General features: G+C 32.8%; 1 protein-coding gene across 1 annotated transcript in view; it reads left to right on the top strand.

The window, feature by feature from the left end:
* LOC106457185 (LIM homeobox transcription factor 1-beta-like) overlaps positions 1-11,567 on the top strand; it is a 94,418-nt gene that overhangs the window by 79,503 nt on the left and 3,348 nt on the right. Inside the window, exons 4-5 of the mRNA XM_022383029.1 lie at positions 6,728-6,945; positions 8,659-8,810. Of these exons, the coding sequence (XP_022238737.1) occupies positions 6,728-6,945; positions 8,659-8,810 (370 nt within the window). The remainder of the gene's footprint in view (positions 1-6,727; positions 6,946-8,658; positions 8,811-11,567) is intronic.

The following is an 11,567-nucleotide window of genomic DNA, read 5'->3' as shown; positions in this document are numbered from 1 at the left end:
ATACAGGTGATATTAATAATATATATGTTAAAGTGACTTGAAGTGTTCTACTTGACTGTAACAGTTCCATACAGGTGATATTAATAATATATATGTTAAAGTGACTTGAAGTGTTCTACTTGACTGTAACAGTCCACATAGTTCCACGAATAGTGAACTGTGTAATATTGTATTTTATGTCCTCAAAATTATTTTATCTCTAAAGGAAAGACATAGTATTGATTTGTGTCACGTCAACTGTATTTCAAAACATATTTTGAAAAGTGTTCTAAAAATACAATACCACATCCGTTGTAGACAACGAGTACCAGTTCTAATGTATAAAATACAATACCACATCCGTTGTAGACAACGAGTACCAGTTCTAATGTATAAAATACAATATCACATCTGTCGTAGAAAACGATTACTAGTTATAATTTATAAAATATATTTACATATCTGTTGTAAAATATGAATACCAGTTCTAAAGTATAAAATACGTTACCACGTCTGTCGTATACAACATATAGGTAAATTTACATCTATGTAGATAGCATATTGTAGTGTTTTATACATTGTTAAACCTATGATCAACAACAACCACCAACTTATAATAGTTTAACAGACTAATGTTTCATAGATAATATTTTATTAACATGACATTTTATTAAAATGACATCATAGATAATATTTTATTAACATGATATCATAGATAATATTTTATTAACATGATATCATAGATTACATTTTATTAACATGACATCGTAGATAATATTTTATTAACATGACATTTTATTAAAATGACATCATAGATAATATTTTATTAACATGACATCATAGATAATATTTTATTAACATGACATCATAGATGATATTTTATTAACATGGCATCATAGATGACATTTTATTAACATGATATCATAGATAATATTTTATTAACATGATATCATAGATGACATTTTATTAACATGACATCGTAGATAATATTTTATTAACATGACATCATAGATAATATTTTATTAACATGACATCATAGATGATATTTTATTAACATGGCATCATAGATGACATTTTATTAACATGATATCATAGATAATATTTTATTAACATGATATCATAGATAATATTTTATTAACTTGACATTATAGATAATATTTTATTAACGTGACATCATAGATTTGGTATTAAAGGAAACGTAACTGAATATAGTCGTTGTTGATTACACAGTAATACACAGACATTAAACACTAAGTTATCTATATGATATAGTACAGTGTTCACTTCCGTTTGGTGCGGCTAATAATAAATATATTTCTACATTTTTGTAAATGCTGTGCAGTAGTGTATACACGATCTCTAAATTAATCACGTTCACCACATATACGCAGATACGAAGACGCTCTTGTGAGTTTTATGCTAGTATTGTGTTCTCATGATTCGGGAATTCGTTAATGTTTTTAAGAGCTTCACGTCTTTAGGGCTCATTCACGAAGTTTGAAGTTTATTATATAAAAATATTACTTTTATGGAAAACATGTGTTAGAGATTTTAATTACAAAATAACACAAGATTTCTATCTGTGATATAAAAAAAAACTGCCCTCGTGGCCATTTCTTGAGTGAATTTTCAGAGAAAAAAAAACGTTTATCTTTAGTCTATCTTAACTTGGTAAAAATTATTGAATATGTTTGTTACTTAAATTAACAGATTTATAATTCACAGTTGACGAAATGGGAACTTATTTAGGCTATAAAGCGTTATTTATTTGTTTCTCTGCGTATTCACGTGACTTAGTTGCTTATATGTATTCACGTGATTTTTTTTTCTACTTGTATTCACGTGACTTATTTGTTTATGTATTAAGGTTATTTATTTGTTTCTATGTGTATTCGCGTGACTTAGTTGCTTATATGTATTCACGTGACTTATTTGTTTATGTGTATTCACGTTAGGTTCGAGAATCACTTGCCAAAGAAACCGGTCTGAGTGTGCGCATTGTGCAGGTCTGGTTCCAAAATCAACGGGCAAAGGTAATTTTCTCGAAAATCATTTTATATTTGAAGTTTTATGATGCAATTTTGGTTGCTTATGGGTATCGAAAATAAGTCTTTCGTGTTGAATAAAACTGTGTAAACTTCTCAGACACTTTTCTGTTTAATAACATTCAGACTGAATCAACAGTGGACCATAAAGAAAATGTTTGCCTTTAAAAAACAACATGAATTTAGAGTGGATAGATTTAGATTATCAGTAGAATAACAAAATAAGCCATTTCGGATGATAACTGCTATATTATTCAGTTGATTGTGTAAAGAAAAGACCGATTAGAAATTAATAAGATGTTGTATCGACATTCTAGAGAGATAGCTGACCTATATATTTATAACACAACTTTTTTATACCACATCGTACTGTTACCTTATAACACAGCTTTTTACTACAACGTGTATTGTTACCTTGTTACAATATTTTTTCTACTAAATGTGCTGTTACCTTATAACAATGTTTTTTCTACCATATGTACTGTTACCTTATACACAGCTTTTTACTATCATATGTACTGTTACCTTATACACAGCTTTTACTACCATATGTACTGTTACCTTATACACAGCTTTTTACTACCATATGTACTGTTACTTTATAAACAGCTTTTTACTACCATATGTACCGTTACCTTATACACAACTTTTACTACCACATGTACTGTTACCTTATACACAGCTTTTACTACCATATGTACTATTACTTTATAACAATATTTTTCTACCATATGTACTGTTACCTTATACACAGTTTTTACTCCCTTATGTACTGTTACCTTATACACAGCTTTTACTATCATATGTACTGTTACCTTATAACACAACGTGTTTTTTCAGCGTATCTCTACAAAAAGCAAAAGTATACTGTAAAAAAAGACTGTCATGTTAATAAAATATTACCTATGATATCATGTTAATAAAATACCATCTATGGTGTCACGTTAATAAAATATTACCTATGATATCATGTTAATAAAATACCATATATGGTGTCACGTTAATAAAATATTATCTATGATGTCATGTTAATAAAATATCCCAGTACAATCTAACATGCCATATCATATAGATAACTTAGTATTTAGTGTCTGTGTATTACTGTGTAATCAACAACGACTATATTCAGTTACGTTTCCTTTAATACCAACCAGTACAATCTAACATGTCATATCATATAAATAACTTAGTGTTTAGTGTCTGTGTATTTCTGTGTAATCAACAACGACTATATTCAGTTACGTTTCCTTTAATACCAACCAGTACAATCTAACATGCCATATCATATAGATAACTTAGTGTTTAGTGTCTGTGTATTTCTGTGTAATCAACAACGACTATATTCAGTTACGTTTCCCTTACTACCAACCAGTACAATCTAACATGTCATATCATATAGATAACTTAGTGTTTAGTGTCTGTGTATTTCTGTGTAATCAACAACGACTATATTCAGTTACGTTTCCTTTAATACCAACCAGTAGTAGGAAGGTATTAACACATATACACAGTATATGTTTTAAGTTACAGCAATATTTACCAGTAAAAGTTCTCCATAATGTGAACAAAACTCATTTTTCATAATAACTGTACAAAAAGTATGAAGCATGTCACTAGCAGCAGATAACCATTACAGTAGACAATTATAAAATATAGACCTGTACTTTTTTAATTCAATATCCTATCATTAAACTGTAGCGATATCTTTACAAGATTCCTTTATTGCAAATTAAGGGTTAAAATCTCGTTACTAAAACCAGTTCAAGCAGTATGAGCGTAAAATACAAAATTTAAAAGCTGTTCTAACATAGTCTTCCAACTATCAAGAAACACAATTATATTGCCATAGCCCCCCAGTGGCACAGCGGTATGTCTGCGGACTTACAAGGCTAGAATCCAGGTTTCGATACCCGTGGTGGACAGAGAACAGCTAGCCTGTTGTGCAGCTTTGTGCTTAATTACAAACAAACACTGTTACCTTATGCACAGCTTTTTACTACCATATGTACTGTTACCTTATACACAGCTTTTACTACCATATGTACTGTTACCTTATAACACAACGTGTTTTTTCAGAGTATCTCTACAAAAAGCAAAAGTATACTGAAAAAAGACTGTCATGTTAATAAAATATCATCTACGATGTCACGTTAATAGAATATCATCTACGATGTCACGTTAATAAAATATTATCTATGATGTCATGTTAATAAAATATTATCTATTATCAATATACACGTGTAAAAAGATTTAGAATATACATTTTCTTTCAAATATTGTTTCTCGCATACAACGTTTTCAATAAATTTTTGAGCCAAAGTCACAGTGAGTAATAATGCTCATTAATATTTACCAGATTTGAAAACTAATCGTTTTTTTAGTTTCGTAATTTTAATGAATTTAGTGAAAGTGAAGTTCATGTTTTGCTATTCAATTTTGTTTATAACAGGTGGGTGTAACTGGCCCAAAGCAAAAGTGTGTTAATCAAAGTCCGCTACTCTTTCCAATTTCCACTGTTGTGGACACTGATATAGATCTTTATTGCGCGGGAATCTTCGGCGTTTCAGTATGATATCGATCATGTTTTTTTTATTCTAATTATTCAAGATACCAACTGGGGATTCGGGGTAATGTCAAATAGAACTGGGGCACGGGTCCCGTGTGCCAGTGCCTATTGACGCCTCCGTACGTAAGTGTAAAACATCGTAATGGAAACATTTAAGATTATGAATGTCTTGTTACATCTGAATGTCCATATCTTACTAGTGAATGTCTTGTTACATCTGAATGTCCATATCTTACTAGTGAAAATCTTGTTACCTCTGAATGTCCATATCTTACTAGCTGATATTGTTTTTGACATGCGCAGTATATTTTTACCTTTGAAACACTAAATCTGACACTTAGCAACTTATTGACGTGCTGCTTTTAGACATAAAACCAAGCTTCTTACCAAGCGACTTAACTTGAACAATCCTGCCACCTAGCAACGTAATTATAAAAAAAAGTATAATTTTATTTCTTATGTTATGTATTGAAAGAATAGAAAGTTGTTACTCTGTAAGAATGAGTCTAACGTTTCTAAAATTGGCTTAAAATTCCTGCTTGTTGACTTCTTTTTGATTAGAAACAGTTGTAATTAACAAATAAAATCTACTAATTCTACAACTAGAAATTAAGTAAATATACAATTTGACTAATTTTTTGGGTGGCAAATTGTACATCCAGCTTTGTTTGTTTGTTGGTAGTTAAGCACAAATCTACACAAAGGGCTACCTGTGCTCTGCCCGCCACGGGTATCGAAACCCGGTTTCTAGCATTGTAAAGCCGCAGACATACCGCTGTGCCACTGGGTGAAAGCCCGACAGATCTGGTGAAAGTCTACAAGTAACAGTGAACTCTCAGTCCATAATTGGTTTCTTTTTTAAAGCTCTTGTAATGTACTTTAAATGTCTTATCTTAAAAGTTTTACAGGTACTTTTTTTTGTAGACTTCACTTCTCCGTCTTTTTTTTTTCTCTTGAAAACGCGGAAAACACGCACACATGTGCAAAAATGAACAAAATCTGTGCGAGGATTTTCAGTAGCTTTGATTCTCCAAAAAATTGTTGTAAGACACGGGGATTGGATCGGAAGTGAGGGGGTGTAGTAGTCGAGTCGAGAAACTTCGAAGAAATGGCAAAGCAGTCACGTCACTTTTTGTTCAAATCAACCAATTTCACAGTAGAGATGTGGTCAAGATTTCTACTATCTGAATTTGGTACATTTAATGTATGAAATTTAATAAAAATCTTGAATTTTGCTTCTACGGAAAACTGTATTCTACTTCAAGAAGTGAGAAATGTCTTAAAACATATTTTAATTGTGAAATACTTCTCTAATTCAGGCTTATGCACTTATTCCAACCCTATTATAAACCAGAAGTTAAATGGTGTGAATCAGGAAAGAGCGTGAAAATTAAACAGCAGCAATATATTTTTCCTCCACATTGTAGCTGGATATTTTATCACTGTATGTTTTGGTTATTATGGGAAACAAGCCAAAATGCTTCAGATTTTATTTACAATATATGACTTGTAGAATTTTGTTGTGGTGTGAGTTTTAATCAAACTCAATTATTTACAATGGTTACTGCAATAAAAATAAAAAGGTTATTGTATGAAATACTTTTATTTTTCAATATATGGAAAAGCTGGAAACGAATTTGATTTGCTATTGGACTACTAAGTTAGCATACCAAGTTTGGTCTGGATCGGCCAACTTGGTTAGGAGGAGATGCGTTCACAGACGGACAGAAAGTTTTCTTAATATTTTATAGTTGCCGGAGCGGTGTTTTTTAATGTGTATAGCGTATATAAGAAGAACTTAAATGGCCTAATTTTTATAGTAAGCTCTGCCGAGCGAAGCGATACAGAGCTTAATAAAATAGGCATTTTTGTAGATTTATCTTATTACGTTGCGAGACGTAAAAATCGTCAGTCGAATAGCAAATTAATTCTCTAAACTAGAAATTAGAAGTTTGCCCTTTAACTAGCAACGTTTCCATTCACTTTGTTGTGCAATTTTTTATTTTACTAAGTTTTTAAACTTCTTATGAGATCTAATTCTTGGTTTTCGTTTTCATTGCGATGTGTTATTTAGCATAATTCTTTGAATTGAAAGTTTTTAACATTTCCTTTTTTTTTCTCTCTCTCTCTCTTGCAGATTGTTTGCAGCAAAATGCACTGGATGTTTACAACCGATAGCACCTAGCGAGCTTGTGATGCGGGCCCTGGACTACGTATACCACATCTCCTGTTTCACATGTGTTGGCTGTGGACGTCAGTTACAGAAAGGTGACCAGTTTGTCATCAGAAATGGTCGACTTTATTGTAGGCCAGACTTCGAAAAAGAAATAGCAATGATTCAACTTGTACAGAGAAGTAAGCTTCAGGTTTAATTGTTTACTATAATAAGAAAACTTATTATGTATATCATGTTTCTACATAGACCTTTCTGGAATTATTTACGTTTTGTGTAAAAATTGATTTCTTACAAGCATTTTCGATCATTGGAGGACATTCTTAACAAACACGTGGGTCAATACTGGCATACTATTTGGTTGACCCGCTAAAAGTGAGTCTCAGAAATATATTTTAAAATCTAATTAGTGTTAAAATCTTTAGAAATGTAGTTTCTTCGTTAATATTTAATTCGGTGTTTGAAGACTTTATGACGATTTCTTATTATTTTCAGTATATTGGCTTCAGGTGGTTGTTTTATTTTTATTTTTGTTATACAATTAAAATATAAGTAATCAAATCTTTGTTATGCATTTAATGGGTTATTTTATTTAAGTTATTGAATACAAGAACACCATTTTGAAATATTCACAAATATGATTAACAAAGAAGTCTAAACCTAAACGCGTGTAAAAGTTTCTGAAATGTGAAGCTGGTAACATTGTCTGCTTTACAGCATGTTGTCAGCAATGGAACTGATAACAATGACCCTTTACACCATGTTGTTAGTAGTGGAGCTGATAACATTGATCCTTTACAGCATGTTGTCAGCAATGGAACTGATAACAGTGACCCTTTATAGCATGTTATTAGTAGTGGAGCTGATAACATTGATCCTTAACAGCATGTTTTCAGTAATGAAGCTGGTAACAATGAACCTTTAGAACATGTTTTTAGTAGTGGAGCTGATAACAGTAATACTTTAGAGCGTGTTGCCAGTAGTGGAGCTGGTAATAGTAATACTTTACAGTTTACAGCATGTTGTCAGTAATGGAGCTGGTAACAATGAACAATGATCCTTTACAGCATGTTATTAGTAGTGGAGCTGATAACAATAATACTTTACAGCATGTTGTCAGTAATGTACCTTTTGTAAGAGAGAGAAGTTATAAGGTCACACAAAAGAAAGAAAAAGTGCGAATTAGCTCATCCATTAACTTGTGAAATTTTAACCATTCACCTTTCTATAAGAGAGGTTGTAAGGTCAAACAAAAAGGGTAAGATACTAGCTCATCGATTAACTCGACAATTTTATATACTGATCTTTTCTATAAGAAAGATTGTAAGGTCAAACGAAAAGGGTGAGATACTAGCTCATCCATTAACTCGACAATTTTATATACTGACCTTTCCTATAAGAGAGGTTGTAAGGTCAAACGAAACGGGTGAGATACTAGCTCATCCATTAACTCGACAATTTTATAAACTGACCTTTCCTATAAGAGAGGTTGTAAGGTCAAACGAAACGGGTGAGATACTAGCTCATCCGTTATCTCGAGCCATAAACCACACTGACCTTTTCTACAAGAGAGGCTATAAGGGTCACACGTAAAGGGCAAACTTAACCTCTCTTTTTCATAATAGTGGTTTGAGGACATACAATATGACTAGACCACAAATGCCATCATGAATTACAGGGTTGTGCAAAGACCTATTCTGATTTTAATCACTTAGGTAAGGTTTAAGTTCACGAGAAAGTAACATAGGTCACAAGTGAGACCGTAGCCATCAAAAGTGTTACAGTTCGATTCAAACCTTGTAGATTAGGTCGTAGATCTTTTCAAAGAAATGATTTCTTGTGATATTTGTAGTTTCATTCTTTTTTAAGGTCTCACAAAACCTGTTTATACATAGATGAAACCGCCCAGCTTCAAGAGCAGCATCAAAACGGACAGCAGCGTCAAGATGGACGACGAGGTCCCAAACGGCCTAGGACCATCCTGACCACGGCCCAAAGAAGGGCCTTTAAGGCCTCATTCGAAATCAGCCAGAAACCTTGTCGAAAGGTACTGAAACGTTTAGTTGTATATATTAATAAAATTGTTATGCTTGCACAGGAATAGCACTGACGTCTTCTGAGGTTGTTGTTAATTTTGATGCCCAACAGAGGCTGGTTTAACCTAGTGGTTAGCGTATCAGGCTGTGTTACGGAAGTTCCAAATTTCTTTCACGATGCCACTGAACAAACTGTAGGTACATTACAAGAGTGACAGTCACTCCTGTTGTTCGATGTAGAGTCAGGCAAAGCTAGAGAGGCAGCAGGTGTTGCTGACTGACTGTCTTCCCTCTGATCATTAGTTGAAAAATTAGAGACGGCTATGCCTAAATACTGGGGGAGGGGTTGCTTCTTTCCAAACATTCGCTCAAAGCTACTCAATGGATATTTGCTCTAGTTGGCCCTAATTTTGAACCTGTAAACTATAGGGAATGCAGAATTCAACACTTCGGCTACTCTTGTCTGGTAGAATAGTGAAATCTGACCGTCACTATTATAACACACCCATAGCTCTAAAGTGCGGAACGCCAATTATTTTATTTTGTTGGTGTTAATGAATCACGAAGAATGGACCAACAGATCAAGTCTGATAAATACTGAGCCACGCCCGTTCGAACCCTAAGAATCTCTAACCTGGCCGTTCCTGGCATGTGCACATAAAGTGTTGATCAGCTTGAAAATATCAGTACCAATAACGATATCAAATAGGTAAATATCACCAGAAAATATAATCGATTATTTGCCAGGAAAGTAAAATATATAAGACATAACTGAACGTGCATAATTATCTAGAATCAACACAACTGATACCTAGTTTTGCATGTGTGCTTCAATCACCCCATAAAAGTTGGCAGCAACAACTTTCATTGGTCTTTATAGAAATGTAGAAAAGTGTATTGATAATTCATATGAAATATATTTTTAGATTTATCATATATAAAAAAACAGAGAAAAACTAAAATGATGGCTTAGATTAGATAACTTGAAACATAACCACACATTATCCTTGTGGAACAAATATATTATAGTTAATTATTCACTTAGAAGTAAGGCACTAAGCCTATATCATCGAAAACTGAGTGTTTTTGGAATTGTTTTTACCGCAGCCATTATAATGTGTAGGGTTTCCTGGCGATGGTACAGAAGTGAGAATACACGACTTAACCTTTCACGAAGGTTGTTTAAGCACACGAGTCAAAACATTTATAAAGTAACTGGTCATTTTGGGACCGTAGTTGTACTGTAGTATTGAAGGTCAAATCTCATTATCCTGTCAAGCAAAAAAAAAAAAAGAATAAAAATAGATGGTGGAAACTGTTATAGCTGTTTTCTCCTTAGTCTGTGTCTAAACTTCGTTTAACTTTGAGCGTAAACTCTGAAACAAGCACAAATAGTTGTTTTTTTATATATTTTTTGTTTGTTTGTTTTAGCGAAAATCTATACAAAAACTTTATTCTCGCTATTCATCGCAAAGAATCGAACCCTGAATTTTATCGTTGTAAGTCCGTAAGCTTACCGCTGACCCATCGAAGGTAACTCAAACAAATAAGTGTGAAAATGTGGCTTTGTACCGTCTGAGATTTTGGACATTTAGAGGTAACAAGGCATTCATTTCTGTTACACTTTCTGTTACAGCAATTACATATTAACATACATCCTCGTGATTATAAGATTTTGGAAAATATTGGTTCATCGAATATAATAGTTCAAGATAATAGTTCAAGATAATGCCATTCTAAGACGGTAGTTTAAGCTTAATACATAGAAAAAACAAAGCCCCGTACATGGCCTTGTAGTTAGCGTGATTGGATAGCGAATCTGTGGATTCATGGTCCGCAGCCCCTTTGACTCTAAAACGTATTCAGGACTTCAGGAATTTGTGTGGGCTGTAAGAGTGAGAGTCAAATCCTTCTATTCGAACAGACAAGAGTAGCTGCTTTTCCCCTATCCTATTAAAACAAAATTATGCGCGAAAATGCTTGAAACAAAAGATGAAATAGTTTGCCACACTTTGGCACAAAGTTTTAAGTTTAAAGAGAAGGTACTCGTAAAGCGTGCGATTCAACATATAGGTTTAAACTGTAAGTGAGTTTCAGACGAATATTTCGACACGAGGAATGTAAAGAAAATTCTCAACAGACATTGATGGTGTACTGTATATTAGTTATACATTTGATTTGGCATGTTCAATGTGAAGTTGATTGTGTCCTCCATATTAGTATATATTTCATTTGGCATACTCAACAGACATTGATGATGTACTGTATATCAAATAATTTGACTTGGCATGCTCAACAGACATTGATGATGTACTGTATATTAAATAATTTGACTTGGCATGCTCAATGCGATGTTGATCGTGTCCTGCTACTTTAGATTTGGGTATCTCGCACTGTATAACATGTAAAATATGGTTTAGCTTTTACCCTACATTTTAAATCACACGTTGATTAAAGAAAAGTACCAAAACACTGCGTGAAAAAAACAAAAAAACGAAACTGCTACCTCCAGCCATTCCTGGAGAAAATGAAATATTTACAATAATGATACACCGTACTGAAGATAAATTCAAACAGAATGTTTCGCTTCTGTAACCAAAAATCATATGAGAAAAAAAACTACATTCTAAAAAACAAAGGTATTGGAATAAAAGTCTTGTCTATGCAAATGAAATATATACTAATATGGAGGACACAATCAACTTCACATTGAACATGCCAAATCAAATGTATAACTAATATACAGTACATCATCCATGTCTGTTGAG

This window comes from Limulus polyphemus, unplaced genomic scaffold, assembly GCF_000517525.1.
Source record: "Limulus polyphemus unplaced genomic scaffold, Limulus_polyphemus-2.1.2 Scaffold301, whole genome shotgun sequence".
Lineage (NCBI taxonomy): Eukaryota > Metazoa > Arthropoda > Merostomata > Xiphosura > Limulidae > Limulus > Limulus polyphemus.
Note: the sequence above shows the minus strand (reverse complement) of the source record. Positions and strands in the feature narration are given on the sequence as shown.